This window comes from Accipiter gentilis, chromosome 19 (genome assembly GCF_929443795.1).
Source record: "Accipiter gentilis chromosome 19, bAccGen1.1, whole genome shotgun sequence".
NCBI lineage: Eukaryota > Metazoa > Chordata > Aves > Accipitriformes > Accipitridae > Astur > Astur gentilis.
In genome coordinates, this window is record NC_064898.1 from 8,475,281 (window position 1) to 8,499,255 (window position 23,975).

Consider the following 23,975-nt stretch of genomic DNA (forward strand, 5'->3'; position numbering starts at 1 on the left):
CTCCAAATATTGAATGACTGACAACAAGTCTGCCAGTGGAAGCTCAGCTTCTGTCTGGCAGAGGGAAGTGGTCCCTATATGATAGTGCCCTCATGGCATTTACATCCTAGGACTTCACTCGACGATATTGCACAAGTACTATAGCTTAAGCATATGACTAATTCCTGTAAAGTTCCAAGTGAGTAGTTTATAAGTCATCCCATACTAAAAGCAGACATTTAAAATAGGTCCAATGATTTCCACCCTAAAAATGCCTATTTCTCTCCCATGACTGCAAAAGACATTTAGGATGATTAGTCCAGATGTAGATGCCTGAAGGTAAAGGCAGTAAGTCCCCCCCAGTGTTTGCACCTATCATCAGTGCTTCACACCACACCCAATCAGTCCCTCATTTTCAGTCATTAAGCTCACTTAACGGAAATAAATAGTAATGTGTGTATACATCAGTGCCAAGAAGGTTGCGTGAACTTTTACACTGTTACCTCTCTTTTTTAAACTAAAACATGAAAAAGGAAGATTAATACAGTTTAAAAAAAAATAAAAGGAAAGAAAAAACCAACATATGAAGGTTACAGTAAAAATCCAACGCTGCAAGAGGCAGGGAGAAAAATTTCTACAGAGAATGAACCCCACAGATGTTCCTAGATTCTTGGCTGGAAGTATTTAACAACTTGTCCATATTTGAGAACTGAGTGAAGTAAGTACTCCAGAATATTTATTTTGGTATAAACTCCATGTGGATATACTTATTCTGGAAAAACAATGCCAGAATAGCAAATTTTGATAAATTTCTACAGGAAGACAAAATCTGTGTGCAGACTTTGAAATGTAGGTATATTACACTAGCATTTATCTATTTTCTCTTTACTGGGTGCAATCGAGAAATCATGGGTTAGTCTGAAATTGGGAGCAGGAATTAAACTATTATCTGGTATTGCTAACTGAAACCAGTGTTTCCATTGGAAACTTAGGTGGTGAAATATTAAAATTTGGTAATTTTAGAACTTGAAAGTATAGTTTATGACTATATGCTCATGGATGACAGAAGGAATTTCTTAGGACAAAAATACCTAGTAATTTCCAAAGCCAGATGGTAGACATAAGACTGAAACAACCACACACTCACACACCAAGCAAGCAAACAAAAAGCCCCCACAAAATCCCCAACCCAAAACCAGGGGATGGGAACCCAGATGTAATACCAATAGCAAAAAAGGAACTGCAGGGCTATTGCTTGCAAGACAGCACTGATGTTGAGATTCTGTCACAGAAAGATATTGAACTTTTAATAGAGGCCAGCAGCATACTAAATCGCAGTGCATTCTGTAACATCTTTCTTTTCTTAGAGTCTTTGTTCCTTTACATCTACAATGGTGTTGATTTTTAAGAAAACTGGGTCAGTGGGTTCCTTGGGGGGCAGAAAAAGTTGTTCCTTTCTTTGAGGAGACACAGAACTTAGGAGATTTCTGAGTGTGGCAGATGAGAGCCAGAAGAGGGAGATGGAAGCATGTCCCTCCATGACAAGGAGCTGCAAGAAGGAGCAGAAAGCAAAGGATCAGGCTTCAGAGGTTCCAAAGAGAATGTACTAGGAACCACAGGGGCAGAATTTTGCTGTCTTTCAGAAACTCACCGAGCTCACTCAGGCTGGAAGCATGGGCCTACCTGCAAGGATGACATTGACAGAGCTGACTAGAAACCTGTTTTATTTCTATTGGTGGTGATCATCATTTTGAGGGGGCAGGGCAGGAAGCGCAGGTGTTGTTTTGTTTTGGGTTTGTTTTTTTTTTTTTTTTTTTTTTTTTTTTTTTTACCTAGTGCATTTCAGTTTTCTCTGTTTAAAAGAAAATTGGTTTAGTTTAAATTACAACAAAATCAGGCTGCTTTGAATTTAAAAGCCTGTTTTCTTTTCTGGGCAACATGCTATAGGAAAATATTTAGGCAGATCTACCTCAAAGCTTTGACTAATTAGAAGAGCCATCATAGATACCTTATTCTCCCCTCTACTCTGCATCCAGATCTGGCATCCCTGATACAAGACAGACATGGACCTGTTGAGCAAGTCCAGAGGAGGGCCACGAAATTGATCTGAGGGCTGGAACACCTCTCCTATGAAGAAATGCTGAGAGAGTTGGGGTTGTTCAGCCTGGAGAAGAGAAGTGTCTGCGGATACCTTCTAAGCCCCCTTTAAGTACTGCAAGCCTGCAATAAGAAGGATGGGGACAGACTTTTTACCAAGGCCTGTAATGACAGGAGAAGGGGCAATGGTTTTAAGCTGAAAAAGGGTAGACTTACACTGGATGTAAGGAAAAAAAAATTTATGATGAGGGTGGTGAGACACTGGAACAGGTTGCCCAGGGAAATTGTGGATGCCCCATCCCTGGAAGTGTTCAAGGTCAGGCTGGACAGGGCTTTCAGCAACCTGACGCAGTGAAAGATGTCCCTGCCCATGGCAGGAGCGTGCACTAGACAATCTTTAAAGGTCTCTTCCAACCCAAACCATTCTGATTCTGCTTTGCAAGGTTAGTTTTGTGACCGGACTCAGGAGTATGGAAATGTAATACACAAAGTGAGCTTTCCATGTCATGGCTGAATTACGATCACTATTAAAGTCTGAACGGTCTAAAACAACTATGCAATAACTTGTGCTACCGTGCACCTGTACTGAATTCCATTGATATCTTTGTCATTCAGGTACTACTCAATGAAGATCCTTAACACAATGTAGTCAGAATGAAAAAAACCCATAACTTAGACATAATTTCTGTGTTACTAAAATCTTAAATAACTTCGAGTATTTAATCTTTTAAATATTTTACTGGTAGCTTTTTCCCCACCAGAAAGTTCAGATGTGTTCAGGAAAGCTCCCGCTTCCATCATGAAATAAACAGGAAGAGATGTGACAATTTTTATTTTATTTTATTTTATTACATATTCAAACATTAACTTTCTTAAAGGAAAGAAGTGTTTTCCATAGAATCCTCAACATTTGCAGATCTATGGTACATAATTAACACCTTCAGTGTAAAAAATGCTGGAATTAAATACAAGGAAATAGACAACTTCTCCATCTCCAAGGACCTCTCTCTCTCTTACCAACTATAAAATAATCCAGTTTTAACTGGTTTCATCTCTAAGCTTTCCCGAGTAAAGCACTGAGGTATTGGAAGTTATTGCAAAGAACTATGTATATCACTGACATTGAACTGATATTCCCTACAAACAAAGCAAAGCCTGTTTAACACACTTCAGAGTGACCTCTTAACTATGAGTTTTGCAGAATAGGAACATTGTATCTGGTCATCTGTTTTGCTTATGGATACCATTATGGGGGAGACATGGAGGAATATTAGCCCCACTGCATTAGTGGACTACTTTTTGTCCATTCTTCAAAGTGCTTTAAATTTTACATTTACTGAAAATCCAACCCAATGTACTTCAACTAGCCCCACAAAGTGAGGTTGTAGCATAAATTTAGAATCCTTGGATCAGTGTTTCCCTTTGTGAGTTTTGTTTTTAAAGTGTCCTAGTGTACATGTGCATACTCAGACTCTCTGGAATTGAAGTAAAAGTGAAGTAACTATGGATGCATTTACACATTATCTGACACCAAAAGGGAGCCAGGAAGTGTTACTAGGAGCACAGTATATTAATTAAGACTTAACATGTTCTAATGCAACTATGTAGCTTTGAAGCAATTCACTGGAAAAGAAGAGCAAGCTTGAACACTTTGCAGCTAAAGAGCACAGATAATGGTTTCCAAACAAGAAACTGATTTTAATTTTAAAATCTTACTTTATTACAGGAATAGCAAGAAAACAATGCATGCGTGTGCACACACACACACACGCTCACTCCTCTGAACAGAACAGAAGTTATGATCTTATACCTTTCACAGCCTGTAGCTTTTCCACGGAAATTTTTTTTCGGTTTAAAACATGGCACTAACATGAATAATTTACTTCTTCCTATGTAATCTGTCAATGTTGCAGCTTTGTATATAGCAAAAAGGAGTTCTACTACATGGACAAATTCTTAGGCTCCCCTTCTCTCCCTATAGTTGCATTACTACTTGGCTCATAAATACAATTTATATAGTCTGGCAAATAAGTAGGAAAGACGACATTCCAGAGACATTGAATTATGTGGGTGGCTCCAGCATTCCCATCACATCTACATAACCCATCTTTCACTAGTATTTAAAAATCACAGAAAATCCAGTGCTCAAAAACCATTCAGACAGATATAAAGTGGATCAGTAATTTAAACTAAAACCCCCCAAAATGCAAAACACAACCCTCTCTAAACCAGGAAGTTAATACACGTTTTATCTTGCAGTATCATAAACACTGTTTTAGCTTCATCTATGTATGTAGTGATACTGTATAATCACAGAAAGAAACAAGCTTACCTGCTCTCTTATTTCTTTTAATTTTTCCACTTTCTTGAGCTTTGTCATATACTCCTGGACTTCTTTCAGCCCCATATCTGTGCAGAGACGAACTAAAAATCGGAGGCCTAATTGAAAAGCAAAATGTCGTTAAAAAAAGGCTTACAAGCAGGCCAAACTACAAATGCACCCTAACAGAACTGGACATACAGAATGGCAAACAATACAAATAACTGTGAATACAAGGTGACTCTAGTCCAGTATCACTATGCAAGCTGTGATATTTTGCAATTCAACACTTTCTGTGATGCAGTGTCTACGTGCATGAACAATACAAATGCCATTTATATACATGGAAGGTGCAAGATATACTAACTCATCTGGCTCAGAAGACTTGACATACAGAAAATATTTTGGGAACTGGAAAGCATAATAATGATACTAGGTTATTACTGAGGAGCCACTATCAACAGCATTTTGTTGAAAACAATTTTACAAATACCAAGTGCATCAGAATGGTTTGTTTGTTTTTTCTGTTGCTGTGGCTGATTTTTTTTAAAGATTAGTATTTACAGAATTAAAAAAACACCAACAAACCAGACAACTGTAACTGCATGATGGAACAAAAAGAACCCCTAAAAACAGTCTCTTGAGTCACTATACCAAACTCTGAAAACATTGTTGCTATTCCTTTGTGTTTGTCAACATCCTTTTGAAAGAACTGCCTCTGAAGCAGAAACAAGCATGGCATGACCCCTTACTCTCCCAACTGCTTTTACAAATATGTTACTTTCTTTTTGTGCTAAATTAGTTTTCTGCTGGTTTAGAGAGCTGAACTCAAGTCACTGAGGGATCAGATAAGCATCAGAACGAGCATAAGGAAAGTGGTTGGGAGCACATGGTCAGGGATGGATGAGTGAAGAACCATTGTTTCAGCAGCAGAAAACTTTAAAATCAGTTAAAGTGTCTTGTCTAACTCCTGCCTCCATTTTGTAATCTGTAGAAACTACATTCAGAAAAATATCAGCACTCTAAAAGGTTTACTAAATACTCTACCTCTCTGAAATGTGTGACAAATATGAACATGACATTTTGCTTATAACTTTGAGGAGTCATAATATTTAATTTCTCTTGTACAACAGAGCTGTATGATTCCTCTTTAGAAAAGCAGTATGTTTGTTAAAGCAGAACAATATAATTTGATTTTAAAATACAGTGAATGTTCTCCTCACATAGCATTTAAAAGCTTAAGCTTGTTGGTGACAACCTTGTATTTTGGAATAGGAGGATGTTTTCACAACCAGTGACAAGCCTTATTTTCTGCAGGGCTTTTTCATATAGAGTACAGCTGTGACTGATTCTGCAAAATGTCTTACTCTTCAAAGTTATGTTTCCTGTAGGTGAGTTTGAAATTCTCTATGGATTTTCCAGAGACTGGTTGACTACCTATACTTAAAACCCAACAACAAAATCTCACCCTCTACATACTTTTGGAAGGCCTCGCTTTGGTAAAACTTAACAATAAGATTTTCTCATATCTAGAAATTTACAGCAGGAGTTTCAGCTAGCAGGGACTAGAAGTAAAAATACATGTATTTTATTGTAAGAAAGATTAAATAAGTAACATAGTTCTAAAATTTAGGAAGTATGTATGAGAAAGAACCCAACCAATCTGCTACAGTTAATTTTCATCTCTCTTCTTCAGCATTACCCTAATATTTCTTAAATCATGCTTTAGTGTTGTCACAGACAACATGCAGCATTAGCATGAATAAAAATGTTAGTTCATGAAAATATTTTCATATGAAAAATACTTACATCATACCATTACTAACACACATATTCAATGTAATAAGTTTCCTTTGATAGTTGTACCACTCAATGAAACAACTTACATTCAACATTCTCCGGGAATTTTCTGTGAATGACTTTGTATTTCTCTAGAGCTTTCTGGTAGTTACCTGCAAACAAACCAAACATCTCCTGTCCACATATCCAAACATAAAAAAGAATATCTGATGAGAAATCGATACAGTTTAACATCACTTCATCTTTTGAGTACATGATTTAATATTATGAGACCAAATCTGATAAAACCAAACTTAACATTCTTTAATTATTGATAGTAAAAATTAAGAGCATCTGAAAACAGTCCAAGTTACTCAGTAAATAACAGAATTAACGAAGAAGAGTTTCCTGATTTTTGCCCCTTTTTTGACCTGCCTCTAGGACCCTATTGTTCTATGGCACATCTGTTAGACAAACTCTATCAAGCATATCAGGTCTTATCAAAGGCTGCAAATGTATGGATTGGTCAAATAGAAATGTGTAACAGCTGAGCTCTGCCTGTCCTTCCTTCCATTAGAATACTGTGTCTCTCTCCTTTGGTAGTGAGCAAGTATTCTTTAAGACTTCTGCCTTCAGTTTTGGCTCAGCTTGATTATTATGGAAAGGACTGATAGACCCTGTGAATCTAAAACCTCATATCCATAAAATACCTGACAAAAATATCTGTTGAGATACCACTATTTTTATTTTCCTAGTGCAAGGTAGAGATCAAACTGACCTGCTGCGTGTTAACACGATAAGCCAGGAATTTTGCCAATGAATCATAAGTGATCTAAAAAGCTGCCAAAACCATTGTGTTTCTTTGCTGGGAAAACAGTTAATCTGTCTAGTTTTGTGTGGTGCTGACTGTTGTTAATTCACTGACTTCCCCAGGTCCTGTTCCTTTTCTCACGGTTGTATTAAATAACTGAGCAGCGAGAAAATGCACTTATTTATTATGGAAGTCTGTTCTGCAAAGTTCTAAAGAAGCATAAAGGAGAGTGACAAAATGGGACAGCAAGAAAGAAGAGTATCATTTACATCAAGTATCTCGAATGCATTTTAGGTGATGAAAAACCCAGAAAGATTAGTCTCTTTCCATTTTACTTATTGGCATATTATGTTCCCAGTAAGAAAATACAGCACATAAAGACTGTCTTTTGTTTGTGTAATGCAAATACTATTTTAATATTGAAAAATTATACATGCTGTTGAAAAGGAATGGGAATTAAGCAACTTATGTTAGATCAGAGGGTAGTATAATTACATTAAAAAAAACTTCTATCAGATCATTTATGCTGTAGTATCTTCTCTATTTTATTTATTTAACAGCACAAGGAGTGTTTCATGCATAAGTCAGTGCAGGCACACTTCCTGAACTTAAAAGAAAAGTCATGTTTTATTACATATACACAGAAAATTCATAATAAAATAATATGTAACTGAATTTTCAAACAAACTTTAGGACCAGTATTCACATCAGGCGGAAAAGTTCAAAAGAAAAAAATAATCAAAACAAATCATGGAATCATAGAATTGTTTGGGATGGAAGGGACTTTTGAAGATCATCTAGTCCAACCCCCCTGCCATAGGCAGGGACACCTTCCACTAGACCAGGTTGCTCAAAGCCCCATCCAACCTGGCCTTGGACACTTCCAGTGACAGGGCATCCACAACTTCTCTGGGCAACGGTGGCGGTGCATTTCTTCCCCCTCTCCAGGCTAATTTATGAACTCGGGAAGGCTCGCTAGGCCTTAGCATAAGTGTAATGAGTCAGGCAGTTAAGTGACCCTTGACTGTGCCAGGAACTCCTACACAGCTTGGACAGGGAGTTATGCTCTGCATCTCAAGGACTCCTGCTGCCTGGCAGAGGCGGGGGACAGGAGTAGAGATAGCCAGTTCTCTCCCATAACAACCTTGAGATATTCCAGTCCTCCCCTGACAATCCTGGAACATCCTGTGTCTGTGTTTTAAGTTATTCTCAGACAGTCTCGGAGCTTTCCTTCTCTGCACATGAAACAGTACCAGTGCAGCTGGGATTCCAGCAATTTGTTGATGACTAAAGTCAATCATCTCCTAAACCTATAAACAGCAATATTAAGTGAGGCCGTTGGAGCTCTCCTGGACCGCAGCGGGCTGTGACCATCATCCCCCTCTGAGTGGGACACCTCTCAGAGCTTGCGAACTTTCCTGTTTGCAAAAATCGGAGGTCTGTTGCCAAAAGCTGACACGACCTGGGGTGATACTTTCCACTCCTTAAGGCTTGACCCTTCGCCCGTTGAGAAAGATGCCGAAGCATATGAAGTGAATCTTTTCACTTACCTCGAGAGGAATTTTTAACAGGTAAACCTCTTTTACTATCTTTTCCTCTCTTATATGTATATCTCTTAGTATCTTTATGCATGCGCATGTACCAACCTGAATAGTCTATATTAAGTGTATTATAGTAAGTATATTATAAGCTATTACTTTCAAATTTATACTTAAATTACTGTTGTGAATTTTATTCAATTGTGAATGAATGTTAGGCTGCTATTATACTCATAATCTCTTTAGATATAAACCATTGACCAAGTCTGGGACTAGGAGTCGATCCAGCCACACCTAGACTCCTGACAGGAGTTTAGAAAGCAAGGGGGTCTTCTCTGAACCTCGTGATTCAACGGAAGGGTCTCCCTTTACTTTTCCACATTCCTGATCTTTGCACAAATCACAAGAAATTAATTCTAACTTGATTTTTCTTTGTAATATTTCTTTTTACCCTATTACATTTTTGGTCTCTATCCTGAGCGCATTTCATCCATGTACTAAGTAATAGAGTGAACTTTGCCATTGAATTCTGTGATGTTGCACTTTTATATAAATTTCTATTAAATCATTTTTGTATTGCTAGGACAACTGAAGGTGATTCTTTAAGCGATCCGAGCTCCCCATCTACTCCCCCCACCCTGCCCCATAACAGCAACCTGTTCCAGTGTCTCACCACATTCATCGTAAAAAATTTCTTCCTTATGTCCAATCTAAGTCTACCCTCTTTCAGTTTAAAACCGTTGCCCCTTGTTCTGTCACTACAGGCCCTGGTAAAAAGTCTCTCTTCATCCTTCTTATAAGCCCCCTTTATGTATTCTCCAGGCTTCTGTTCTCCAGGCTGAACAACCCCAACTAATTACAAAAAATTTTACAAACCTCCAACCAATTACAAGAAAGTTACAGAACTCACCACTTCTCCTGTAGCAACTGGCAACCATCAACTGCCACTTCACTTCTGTCGGTCTGCATATAAATAAAATAAAATTATGCACACTGCCAAGCAGTGAATAAGCAAAATAATCTGCATAGCATTGGTAAAGACCTACGACTAAACTACTCTTAAAGTTTTTCACCTAGCATATTGCCTTCCTAGAAAGAATTTAGCTTGCTCAGTTCATGCACAGTTCACCCCTGCGTCATGCTCCCACGTTCAGGCCTTGATGGCACTCATTTGTAGTCCTATGTTTCAGGCTTTCTACCGCTCGTGATTTTGTGCACCAGACAACTAGTAGACCTGACATGTGAACCACTAATCTTTGTCTGAGGTGCAGAACCACGCGATGGGGGAGAACAAAATGCTAAACTGTATTCTGAGGAAGTCCCCACCAGTAGGGTCCGAAGCATGTCCAAGGGATCCCTGCCAGGAAGCACACAACCCACTTAGAGCTTTGAACCCTGGCTTCTCCTCTGTGTCACCTCGAAGCCCTAGCTGCTACCTGTCCTTCTCTTTTTAGCACACAATGGTGATAGATGTGGATGAGAAAATATTTGAGAAGTTTCAGCACGTACAACAAAACTGTTGGACTCTTACCTCATTCTTATCAAGATAATGTTAAAATTAGGAAATTTTCATGTCAACAGTATAAGGATGCTCTATAAGCCAAAGCACTTTTCACATGCTGCTTAAAATTCAACAGTAGCAAATCCCAAAGGCACTGTGCGCTAACATTTTCAGAACAGTTTTGTACTTATTCTCTTCAGTTTTTCCCTCCAGTCACACCACAGGCCATTTTTAACTCTAAATAATCTGTTTGCCTGGTAGCTGCCAAACAAGTTTATCAAAGACAGCTGCTTTACCTTTTTTAGTTTCAGCTGAATAAGTCTGCAAACAATAAAGGCAGTCAAGTAGACACCATAATAAAGTTTATTACGCAGTTCAATATGAAAATTCTAGAGAGAATAAATTCTCAGCAGCCAGCATTAGCTGCAAAACTCCTTTTAATGATAGATTTGTCATGCTGGTAAAATGTAAAATAATGAAAAACTGTTTCTCAATTCATTGTTTAATGTGTTATCTTAGTATGCAATTTAAAATGTAATTATTGTGATTAAAACACTGAATACACTAAACAATATTAAACTAAAAAATGCTGGTCACCATTAAAATAGTTATAATTTAAAAATGTAATTTTACTTACAATTAGTAGCAATTTTTAACCCAACATTCATACTTAGGAGCTAGCATATCTAGACTCTATTTTTAATACCAAACACCAAAATGTCTATGTTCTGTTACCTATTATTAACAGTCTTATCCTACAGAGAAATCATTTCTCTGTATTACAGATAGATTACAATTACAAATAATAATGAAGAATGTCATATGCCAAATAATCTTAAATACTTTACAATCCACATACTTCATGTTTCATGCATAGACTGAGTCCAACATGAAGCATAAAATATTTAGATCATTGCCAAAACAAGATTATGAAATAATTATTTTTAGTTTCAGGTATTTCTTTCCAAAGTTTCTAAGAAGGCTGTGAATGCCAGCATATGCTATCTCATAGCTTGACTAAAATATAATTTTTTTAAGGTGGCCAATATTTATACTGAAAAGAATACTGCCAAACCTGTGAACTGTCATTTCTGTGAACTGTCTCCTGTGTATTTTCATCTAATCTACATCTCTATTTCTTTATAATTATACCACAATTTGGGTGAAGTCTACATTTTTCTATTTATTTTTGTTTCAATTTTTAATCCTTATTTACACCTTGGATTTTCTTTTCTGTAATTAATATCTACTCTAACTCAAGCTCTTTCAAAGTCAGAACTAGTATTTTTTACTGAATTTCTAACTACCTATTTGCAAGTACAATCTTTCCTTGAATAATATTGTACAAATTTTTGTTCACATGCTGTCTTTTTCATGCATGGCATTCAGATTCACAGAACAGAAAGAATGACAAATTTTAGATCATCACAAGACAAGCAGTAACTGAGTTTTGCTTAGCCTGATTTTTGATAGGTTTCCCAAAACAAAAATAGAGAAATTCACACTTGTTGGAGTGAATTTTAAGTTGCATGAATTTTAGTTGGTCTATTAACACAAAATTCTTCATGAACATAGACAGAAATATTGGTTTCCACATAAAAAGACTGTATGCATGTCTTTTTAGAATTCTGTTTGAACTCTGGACTACAGATTTAAATTTGACGACATTTTTTTTTATTAACCGTTTTTCTGGTAAGCTCTCTTTCTGATCTAGAATAAAATATATGGCCTAGATACATTCTTAAGTGCATCATATTCTGCTAAAGGACAATTTCAGCAATTAAGTTGCTGAACTGAACTCAATACATTTCAAATATCTCTATCAGATCAATTTGATCTGTCAACTTATTTTCACTGACCATTGGTAATTCTGCACTGCACATTTTTGCTTACTTTGAAACCTTATTTGTAATATCCTTTTTATGGAAGTAGAAGTTACGTGAAAAGTGGAAATGCAGCAAGAACTGCTAAAAGATGGATTTCTTTAAAAAAAATCCTCACCACGTGATAAAATAATAGAAAGGAAATATTTCATATAAAGCCATAGATAAGGGCATATTGGTGACTTAGGAGAGCTGTTCCCCACTTCACAGCTGTGTTTAATGGCGGAGGATAGAGAAAAGAGATTCTAATACCTAATACTATCTTGGGCCCAAAGGAGGATCTCACTTAACTTTGAAATTGCACAGTAAGAGCAAAAACACATTGTAAATGAAGAGAAAGTTGAGAAAATTAAATAATATCCAAAATATTTTTAACTCTGGTATTTGCCTATATTATTAAAGTTATCCAACTAATTTATCTCTAGGTATACTTATGGATGTCTAATCACAAAATATTTGAGTAGGCATAAAATAATAATTACTTACAGGATAAGTGCTGCTCTTTCAAAGTACTCAATGGCTTTTTCACAAAACTGGGTGTCAATGTAATAGGCTCCAAGCCATTCAATGACCTCAATGTTTGAAGGGAAATACCGGTATGACTGACAAAATAGGAAAGGTGAAAGAAACACAATTTTAGTGATAAACAACATCTTTATGTTACTTCTGGAATATCTTACTCAAGTGTTTAATTCTCCAGATGCCAAAAACGTGTAATATATGAATGGAAGTAGTGTGCTATACTAAGTAATCCTTTAAAAAAAAAAAGCATGCCAGCTTTTCTAATTACAGAATGCATTTTAGAAGTTACCTGAGATGAGTCTGTCACATTTTCCACCTAGCCTTATTTGAAATATTATTTTAAATAGTTTGCAACAGCAAAAATGTTTACTTAGAACATATCTACATGTGATTAAGTTACCTAAAACATTAAACAATGCTAACTAATACGTGTACAATCCCACACTCAAATCAGCCTGCTGGAAAACTCGCCTAAAAGCATTCTTTTCCATGAAATACATCTGTACGGAAATAACACTTTGGCTTTTCAAAAATTCCCACTGAAACAGGCACCAAAATTATCATCAAGCACAACTCCACTAGCATTCAGATTGCAACACAGCCTTTGGTCATCCTCACTTTACACAGATAAAAAGAACTCTCAGATTGCAGCAGAGCAACTTCCTGTCTTACTCCTGTTTCTAAAACAGAAGAATGTCTACAGACAGTACTAAAGCTGGTTTGAAATGAGAGAGGATGCCTATCTTTAGGCAACTGTGTATACATAATGTGTAGCTAGCTATACCATTAAAGCATATAAACTTAGACACATAAACACAAACACATTATATCTCCATACCCATTATACAGATATAGCTTCCAATCAACACAGTCATGTTACACATCTTTAAAATTATATTTAACATATCCATTTTTTACTTCATCTCAGACTATATTTTAAATTAAAATTGTTGGGGGTCAATATAAAGAACCATATGAAAAATGAAAGTCAAATACCATGTGGAAACACAGGCTATGTGTTTCCTTAGGCTCCAACTACAAAAATTAGATTTTGTCAACTCTCTCTCCCCCAAAATATCTTTTTTTCCCCCCCCCCCTCCTTTTTTGGATGACATTTTAAGAAGTTTAAATGAGTCAACTGTTAATTTGAATTAGGAACTTTACAGCAAAATTTTCTTCAGTTATGACAAAGTGCATTGGAAAAGCAATAAAGAGCAAGTACCTCATAGTAATAATGAAAAGCTTGGGATTTATCACCTTCATTATCATATAATTTCCCTAGCTTTGAAAGTACATGTGGATCAGTTGGTACTACACTGATCAACTGCAGGAGCCACTCTATGGCTTGATTGGGATCTTCCATGATCTCATATCTGAGTTTTCTTCAGTCAAGTACTGATGCCGATGACATTTTGATTTAGTCAAAATTCTACTACTTTACATAATGTAATCCATATGCTGGACAGATACACCAGTCACTGTAGTATGGAGATACATTGGCTTGCCTTTTTTTTTTAAGCATTATTTTCATAATTTCATTCATATCAGAAAGCATTTTTGTTATGCTGAAGAAAGAGAAATATTCAGAGCCTTTGGCTGCTCTTTTACTTTAAAACATTTTGGGCTCAACCGAACTTTGGGCTTGGTACTCCTCTCTCTCTGTCACTAATTTCACTTTGACTTCCTCATTTATAAGAATCAAGTGTGAGAAACAGGCAATTTGTAGCCTTTACAACTTGGTTAATTTTTTCTAATACATCATTTTGTTCTAAAGTAAGCGATTAGGTAAAACTGCTGTACTCAAGAACAGACTTTTGCCTTCAGTGAGATTTTCTGCTGTACGTCTAAGCAGCACAGCACAGTGTACGATTCTGGTCCAGAGAACAGCGGCAGCTTTAGCTGTAATTAGGCCTGCAGTGTGCTCTCCCCTCCTCAGTCAGCCTTGAGGGCACAATGGCCCAGACCTCTGCAGCAATGCGAGCTGAAGCTACTGCCCAACATTTTTTTTTCAGTTTCTGCTGCACCCTACCCTTCATGGAAAAAGCTTTTTAGTATTGGTAGAAAGCAGTTTTACATAGCAGCAGAACAGAGAAATTTTCCCCCAGATGGGAACTGGGAGTTGTAGGGCCATTTATGCTGTTGTAAAGGGGCTATACATGCAATAGAGATCACAGCCCTTTTGTATTTTTGGAGGTTACTTATTTTACTGACTAAAATATATTTTTATTACCTTCACTATTCTTAAAAGTGTAGTACAGCAACTGGAATCTGTTCTGCCTTGGGGAGGATTTTATTACAGTTTGCACATCCTCAGAAGCATTGTTAAAGAAATTCATAGTGTAGAATATCACTGGTGATGTGCAAAGCCAACCCCTCCCCTCCTCAGCTTTTCAATCTGCTGAGCTTTTGCAGTGTTGGGAGACAATTATTCTCTTACACATACACCAACTAATCTGAAAACAGCTTTCAGAACAGAACTTCACTTTCATTAAATGTATTATTTCTTTCTTAAAGGTTTTACTCAATTGTGCTTACGTCTGCCACATTATTTTCATAATAAAATCAGCAGCATTTTAAATATTCCAGGACATAATTTAATACTGAGTGTAAATGTATTCCCTGCAATGTGAATAATCTTAATGTGTTTCTTCACTTGCTTCACTGGAAACGTCTAAGAAGGTTTTAAGTTCTGTTCTCATTTTCAAAAACATCAGAGAATGAATCTATGCATGATCGTCCTAATTATAATGGACACTACAGTAAATTTCTAAGTCATTGCATCATGATTGAAACACATATTTCAGATTAAATGAGTTTACTAAAACCACCATCCCTTATCAAAATCCAGAAAAAGATACATGTTTGCTATCTGGTGAAGGACTTGGGCACTATTTCGAAGGATTGCATGGAGTTTCAGAAAACAATCCAAAGCTTCCTCTATTCTGTTTAACTTCTTGTATGTCAGACCTAAAAAATAAAGGTTACAGTATTAATGCAATGAGAAAAAGATGACTTCGGCATATTAACTGACAGAATAACCAAGAAAAATTAAATAGGAACATGGTACTCAGAGGCAGTGTAACTGCCTTGACATTGACAGACTCTATTCGCAACAGCCATGCTTATAATTCTTACCCACGAGCAAGACTTACCAAACTGATAACCACAATCTTGGCTTACCAAGATTATAAAGTGCTTCAGTGCATGAGGAATCATTCCTGAGAGCTTCCTTATAAAACTCAGCTGCTTTTTCATAGTCTCCGTTTGCAAAAACAGTATTTCCTTTGTTAGTTAGAGCTGCTGGATTGTACCTATCAGAATTTACAGCTAAGTCTGCATAGTTAGTCGCTTGTGCCAATTCGTTCTCCTACATGAACAAAACAAACATTGTATTAGTCATTTGTCAATCAATTTTCTTGCAGCTGTGGCTTCTTACAGTTAATATAGTGGAATTTCAAAAGATTGAGGATTAAAAAAACAAACAAGAAAAACCCAAAAAACCAAACATTCTTCAGTACTAAAATATTCCTTATGTATTTGCATGAGGCAGATCATTTCTTCCAAGTTTCAGAGAACTTAACACTTGAGATGTGTTTTGCCACTCTGTCCCATTCAGCCTGGAAGTTTTTTTTGTTACAACAAGGAATCCCCATAACCTAACAAACTTCATACACAAACACACCTGCCTAAGATACATACTTCACATGTTCCTGAAGTTCAGCCAGAGTCTTCAGGACCTGAGTTTTAAATGCAGTTGCTGAGCTTCTGCACAAATCACACTGCAGGCATACTTGTGTGGCCTGGGGCTCAATCTCACTCTTCCTCCCAGCAACAGGATACAAAGGACACGCTCCAAACTTCAACTACAGCTAAGAATGGGTGTTCCAGAATAACTCCTCTAACATGCAGTTTTTTGTTGTTAACAGAGATTATTTAGACACAAAAATTGCTACAAAGATACAGAAGTTGCTACATAAACTGCAGTTCTTAACTGGTTTTGTTAAAGCAAACACTTACCAAATAATAAAGGAATGAAAGGTTTGTTGCAGCTGCACTCTTTACTCTGCTATCCTTTTTTTCAAACATTTTTAAAGTCTCCAGTGCCTAGAAGTAATTTGGAAACAACTTACTTCCCACTGAAGAAAACTTATACCAAAATTCTTTTAGAAAGCATTGATAAACTTCACAGTAACAAACAGCTAAAATTATCAACTCATATACTCGCATACATGGTAATTACTAGAGGCTTGTAACACATGCTTGTAAGCCTATACACACAGAAGTATATCTATATTATATATAATATTAATCTTGGTCACAAAATTTCAATAGTATTGGCTACTTATTACTTCTTCAAAATTTAGATTAGATATGGCTACCTTGAAGTATGCAGGTATATGGCAATTCTATACATACAAAACAAGTTTATATTATTTGCTTTTAATCTAGTCAACTAATTAAAATCCTCATACCTATTTTTCCAGTTCTTTCAGTGAACACAAAGAGACTGAAATTAAAACTCTTATTAAAAAGCTAAAAAAGCACACCCTATATAAAAAAATATGCAAGACAGCATAGGATTGGATTTCAACTTGCAGTTGTTTTGTGTAATAAGATGACAACACCTGTTTAAGTTTAGGAAGTACTCAAACATGAAGACTGACACCAGAAGATTTTTTATTTTTAAACTTTAACATCAAAACTAAACTTCATAAACTTCAAAATAAATAAGTTTAAGGACAAAAAGTAAACAGATTTATAGCTAATAAACTATCAAAGAAACTTTGAAATAAAAAGCAGCTTTTTTTTTGCATTGACTACGTGATAAGAGTTGTAATTGCAGACTAAATTATTAAGAAAATCTGGCTTCTTTACACTAAATATTTACATTAACTACACAAACTGTTATAATATCACAGTGAGCCCAGTTCTGTCATCTATCACAACACAGATGTTGCAACCTCAGTTTAGCCATCAACATTAGGAATTCAAGAGTTTCTTGCTTCCTTTACATGAAACCTATAAGCTGCTGTTTACATATCAAAGTGAATGCATGATACTGTATGTGGAATGCCAAAACAAACATAAAGGAAACAAGTTTTAATTGACTGTCATACATACAGTTTTTACAGTTACTTTACACAAACCCCATGACTGTACTAATGACATGTAAAATGACAAAGTATATATAGCTAGATGCAGTTCATTGATTTAGTCAACTACATTCCACCCAAGAACTATAAACTACTAAAGATTGTAATATTCTCCTAATAAAACAAAATTCTCTAAAGAAATAAACCAATTTCAATCAAGAAAAGCATTTCAAAAGTTCGGCTCTATATTTTGTGATCTCCGAAATGTAAGATTACAACTATGATAATTTTAAAACTACTATATAAATTTGTGACTTTCTCCAAAAAGGGAATGGTCCCAAATATTTACAGATATAACACTACTATATCTAAGGTACTCTACTCTTAAAAAAAGACTTGCTTCTTCATGGAATTCATTTTTAGAGAACTTAGAGCTATATAGTTCAAAGTCACTTTCTGAAAAGCCATTTCCCATTGTAGCTGATCTGTTTACCTCTGCTTTTAGTGCTAAATGGCACCTCCGATGATAAAGATTAGAGTGGAAGTAATCTCTTTTTCATGTATAATGGAAAGTTCCTATGACTCTGAACTCTGTTCACTTACTGGAACATCATGTTGCAGGTCTTTTGAACAATTTCAGCAATTTTGAGCCCTAGGATGAAAATCCATAGCAATACTCCTTTTGTCCTTGCAAAGTAGAAATGCTCTCACTGTACCATCAGGTAAGTTTACATATTTTTAAATATATAAATCCCAACAATAACGATCACTTAGATTCGACAATCAAAACACAGATTGTCCAAATTATTCTTTGTGACATGTTTCCAATGTACCTAAATTATTTGCTTACAGAATTTAAACTTCAAAGCAACTTGCCTGAACCAAAGCAGGGTTTGCCAGAGATGTTAAGGAATTGCATGGCTAACCTGCAGGTTTGTTTTTTTAATTCATTTTCAAAGTTTTCCTTTGAAATTAAGAAAACATTCAAAATATCTAATACACAAAACCCCTTACTAATAAAATACAGTCTAGATCTATTATGGTTAATTTCCACCCTGATTTGTTGGGGTTTTTTTTGCTAGGACTGTTTTAAAACAACATATTCATTATGATGAGCACGTAGTTAAGCCCATTATAGTTACAGCAGAAATCTATTTTAGTTTTTTTTTTGAAACACAATAAAACTTTCAGTCTTGAAACTGAGTATTTCAAAAAGTTTCCATTCTTGTTCTTCAGCCAAAGGTGTGTTGAGCAGGTGGTGAGTTAGTAAGTATATGAACAACAGACAGACAGGATGAATATAAGTGGCAGCTGCAGTTTTATTAGAATTAAATAAAAAAAAAAAAGACTCTGCAGTCACCATTCTGCAGTCCAACTCTACTATTAAGTAGTTCCAGTGCAGGTCAAAGGTCTTCTATCACATAATCAAAATAAAAAGAGCATCTTCTCCACTTACTCCTAACTTCCAACACCCTTCCCTCTCCCCCCACTAGAGCACTCCACAGAAGCATCACCAACAATCTCTGTATCTCATTTTACCTCCAAGAATCTTTTTTTTTTTTTTTTTTAACATATACTGGATGCTAACTGGAAATTGCAAAAAATTACCATCAAAATAGTAAATTCTTGAGATCATATGACTGTTTATCTACCTGTAACACTCTTGCCATTCAAAAGCTATCATCAATAAAGCTACTAGATCTGCCCAAATTTTCCAAACTCTCAAACTGCTTCCTTATCTCAGAAAAGCTGTCAGTCAGACATGCAGTATAATAAAGGATAACTCTCTTGCTATATCTACAGGGAAGGAGAAGAGGACAGGATGGACAGGAGGAGCAAGAGCTAGTCAGGAAACCAGAAGAGCTTAAATATGAGAAGGAAGAGCAGGCTACAGTTAAGCACATGGCCCTGTGTGCATCTTTCCAAGCTATAGGAAGGTGAAGGACTTTAGAAGATGACAAAGGTATTCAGCTTCAGCTGTAATTTTGCTGTATATGATCTCTCATACTTCTTGCCACTTGTGCAAACCGAGGGGGTTGCTATATTCCTTTTTATTCAGCATTCCTATGATTGAATGTACCAAACAGTGCATGTTACAAGGAAATTGAGCAAATCCTGTCAGATATCTGAGCTTCTCTTTGTTCAGATGAACCTGTTTTTCAACTGCTCATGTTTCAAACCAAGCCTTTTTTCATAGGCAAAGAAAATATCACTTGACAATTTTGATGAAAATGTGGCATTATAAATTGTCCCACAACTCAAAAATTTGAGTAAGAGTAAAAAAATGCATTTCTCTTAAAATAAAACATCGTAAGAAAGCTGCACATTCACTTAGATAATACCAAAAACTTAAACGTGGTAATTTGTGGTATTAATTTATACATCTACATTGGCAACTTATATGCATAGAAAAGGAAAGCTACAGTTAACAGCCTGCTGTACTTATTAGCAAGAGATTGGTGATGATTTTTAACATGAAGGCAGTTCAGCATAAAATTCATTGGCAGAAATTTGTCTAACTAGTGACCAGACGGCCAGTTGTAGAAAGAGATCTTACCTACATAAACATACATAATTTCAACATAGCCAAAAGTTACTCCACATGTATATTTAAAAATATAACATAACAATGAAAAGGGAACATGTAATAATATGCATGACGAAAACTGTAAAATCACAAAGATTTTGGTAGATCTGTCTTCTGAACTTCTGCCAGTTAATGAATTTTGAGCAATGAGCTATACTTTTACTTGGAAGTACCAATAATATATCTTTTCTACGACCTTCCTCATTTGCTAATATACACCATGGCTTAAACTGCTATATCACCTTTGCAGTAATGGTGATTCATCCTAGCCCTCTGTGCCCTCCAGGGGGGGCAATCTTTTATAAGAGACACAGAAATGTCCAGGCTCCCGAGCAGATGCTTAATTTAATTCCAGTTTGTATTTCAATTGAAGGCTGACTAAAGTTCAAGGTCAGATTATAGTATTTTAGGGAATGCTGTAGTACATAGGCAACAGTGAGAATGCCATAACATAAAACACAATGATACATATGAAGTGCATCTGCATATATTTTGGTACTATAGTGAACCTGAGAGAAAGATTCAACTCATACTAATGAAAACACCTCCATGTTGATTAGCAACATGCTTTCTAGACTCTAGTGACTGTACTGACTACAGTTCCATTAACTGTAATGGCAGCTTGAACACCCAGTGAGGATAACTAAATTTAGGTGTCTTTATTTTGAAGTGAACTGCATTCACTGTAACTTCTGTGGCAGAAATTTCATTTAGATAAAACTCATCTCTTGACAGTGTTGTTATAAAGCTATTTTACTGAGCAACATCAATATAATTATTATGTTTGTATAAATCATTCTTTCCCTTGCTGAAAAATATGCTGTGGCTGAGAAAGTTATCTTTGCCAATACAGTATTAAAAAGTAGTAATGTGAAAAGTTACTCTACCTGGTTAAAATCCTGCTGCCTCAAGTAAGTAGTGGCTTTATTTATTTCCAGGTCATTGGCTAACTCTACATAGTGGGAAGCTTTTACTACTTCAACACACCTGCAACAGAAAGCAAGCCGTAAAGATAAACAAAATCCATCTGTGCAAATGCCACTTTAATTTATATAATTTTGCAGCCAATTTGTTTTCCAAAATGAATTGTTCTTTCTTTACAGAGGCAAAGAGCACTTTGATTAAAAGTATTTGAAAAAACATTTTATTCCCATAACCTACCTGAATAATACTATCTCTGCTCTAATTTTTTTTTTGTCAGCTGCCTAAACATCATGTTATTTTCCATCACTGAGTGATACTTGATGTCAGATATGGACTAAGATAATTTTTCAAACCATTTCCTTTGGAAATGTTCTATCAGTTGATTTTTCAAACCTGATCTCCTGTTGCATATACTACCAAACCCATAAACCAGCTTAACAAACAAAGCCAGAGACTGCAGACTGTGTCCCTGAGCTTTGTAAAAATAACAAAGTCATAATAATAAACCTCTTTCTGATCATCCCCGAGTTACTTTTGGCGTAGGGTCTTCTGCAAAATGAAGGCATAACAGAACACAGCAGACAGTTCAGATGTTCATTCACAGACACCATCTTCCAGGGTTTGATGTCGTGTACTTTAAAATTGCCTAATCATTTGAATCAAGACCTTTGTTTACTGTATGAATATACTGTTCTCTCAAACTGTTTGGAGTTAAGTGCACTAAATGAACAACTTTGTGGGATGCTTCTTTAATCCCTTCCACTTTTTTTTTTTTTTAAAGTGGTGGAAATCTTTCTTTTCTTCTAATAGTTGGCTAATTTGCCAACAAAAGTTTAATTTAACAAACTGCCTGCTGCTATAATTGGGTTGGCACATGGACAGTATCTATACAAAGTATACAAATGCCTTTTGATGTTTTGAAGAAAAATTATATTGAAAAACCCAGCAATTTCTGCAAAGACATCTGTAATAAAAGAAAGGTCAGAAAACAGTTTTCAACTGTTACTGTTAACATTTTTTAACTATGCAATGTTAAATGTTTAAATGCAATGAGATCTAACTATCCAACTGCTCCTTATGGAATATGACAGAATAGTCCCAAGATTGTCACATTTTAATTAAAAGTTATGAATCCAAAGATTATTTGTCCCCACTATTTCTGTAAATCAAATTAAACTGATTAAAAGCACATTTAATACTTAGAGGACTCATAACAAAGTGTAATATTTGGAAAACCGAGCTCAAACTGCTGGTTAAACTTCTGCACTAGGCTTGAATAACTCAGCCTAGAAGAATAGAGTAAAACTGTTCTGATATACATAAAACAATCTCGCACATGTCAATAGAAGTTGTTTAATTAGCCAGAACAGATAAAAGTGTTCTACTTCATGACATGTACTTTGCGGAAAGCACTAAGGAAACTGAATATCTGCCAGCCTTTTACAGTTTTCTTGAACTAAAAACAAGACATAAAGCAAACAAATCTGACTTACTCACGTAAACAACTTATGAAGCAGCAAGCCAATTTTCACAAGACATACTGTTTAAGTTCTGATAAATAAGAATGGCAAAAGTAGGGAAGTTACAAGACTATAATGATTATTAAACCATCAAACACCACCTTGTGGACTCTAGCAGACTAAACATGTCTGTGTGAGAGACTATTTCATGTTAGTATAAACAGTTTTATTAGTAAATTATAATTATACAACCTGCAAAACTTGAAAATACTCCTAACTGGCCAAAACAAACAAACAAAAAAAAAAAACAGGTAAAGGAAAATTTTCTTTGCCCATCAAACTTCCTTCACTTTCCAAACACTGAACATATCTGTTAGTAATGTTGTGGCTGCAGATAACATGTACGCAAATGAATATTGGGTATTTTCCAATAAAGTTATTAAAAATACTAAAAACATCAAAGTACGTCCTTATAGTAGAAAACTAAAAACTAGTTAAAAATACATCTTGAAAGGTTATACTAATCACTTTTATACTGTCCTTATAGGAAGTGTGTCTATTTATTTTGGTTTAAAGAGAAAAGTACTCTGCTGTAGAAAATACCACAGAAAGCAAAAGCTAAGCTGTAAATTGAAAAATAAAGTGGATACGAAAGTCAAAATGGTAAACTCTATCAGCAGACTATCACTGTATAAACTTGTATAAATGTTAAAGAAACAGTAGATTTAAGTTCACACTTATAAACATTAAGTTTATAAATGAAATGCAAATAAACCTTCTAATAATAATTAGATTCCAGTATTTCATATTATGACTCTACGGAGTAATGTAAAACTTCTTAGGCACTCCAAGTCTTCATTATGCTATCTTCAAACTTACAGTAAAGAGTAGTGATCATTGCCTTCTGTATAGCATTTGTCTATCAAGACTCTCAAAAGTTCTTGAATTTTCAAGTTCAATTGAACTTTAAGAAGCTCTTTTTGTGCTAATACAGAACAGTTCAAAATGTATAATTAGCAGTTGAGTTTCAATGATACAATGAAATTAGTTTTTAATACAGAATAGACTCTAATGTTTTGTTTTGTTTTTCTCCAGAGCATTATGGAGGCAAACTGAAAATAGCCTGGATGCTATGTTTGAGATGTGCAACAGACTGTTTCCCAGGCTGTTTATGTTTGTGAATCTGATTTCATAACCAATACAAGAGACTGGCATATAATTTAGACAAAAAGAAGCTCCATTTGACTCTTACCAGTCATAGCCCACTGCAAAAGATGTCTCAATTACTGGTGCAATGAGTTTAGCAGCTGTCATGATGTATTCCTCTGCCATGGATTTCCTAAGGAAAAAAAAAAAACAACACAAAAACCAACACACAAACATGTCATCATTTCAAAAACATGTATACAAAAAATAACCAAATCTTGTTCTTGCTTCTTCCTGCACTCAGAACAACCTCAGAAGTCAATCTAACCAGTCCC

At 35.5% G+C, this 23,975-nt stretch overlaps 1 protein-coding gene and 1 long non-coding RNA gene across 6 annotated transcripts in view; both read right to left on the minus strand.

Moving 5' to 3' along the window:
* The window catches only part of LOC126048201 (uncharacterized), a 566,030-nt gene that overhangs the window by 333,779 nt on the left and 208,276 nt on the right, over positions 1-23,975 (minus strand). The gene's annotated exons all lie outside the window — the stretch shown is intronic.
* The window catches only part of IFT88 (intraflagellar transport 88), a 48,991-nt gene that overhangs the window by 11,600 nt on the left and 13,416 nt on the right, over positions 1-23,975 (minus strand). For 4 of the 5 annotated variants that reach the window (XM_049822808.1, XM_049822804.1, XM_049822806.1 and 1 more), the window contains 10 exons: positions 23,747-23,833; positions 20,998-21,097; positions 16,448-16,534; positions 15,611-15,797; positions 15,289-15,397; positions 13,653-13,803; positions 12,395-12,510; positions 9,435-9,487; positions 6,283-6,348; positions 4,409-4,515 (listed from right to left, as the gene is read on the minus strand). In XM_049822808.1, coding sequence (XP_049678765.1) covers positions 4,409-4,515; positions 6,283-6,348; positions 9,435-9,487; positions 12,395-12,510; positions 13,653-13,803; positions 15,289-15,397; positions 15,611-15,797; positions 16,448-16,534; positions 20,998-21,097; positions 23,747-23,833 — 1,063 coding nt within the window. Of the gene's footprint in view, positions 1-4,408; positions 4,516-6,281; positions 6,371-9,434; positions 9,488-12,394; positions 12,511-13,652; positions 13,804-15,288; positions 15,398-15,610; positions 15,798-16,447; positions 16,535-20,997; positions 21,098-23,746; positions 23,834-23,975 lie in introns of those variants that run through there. The other variant, XM_049822809.1, reaches the window with a different exon arrangement.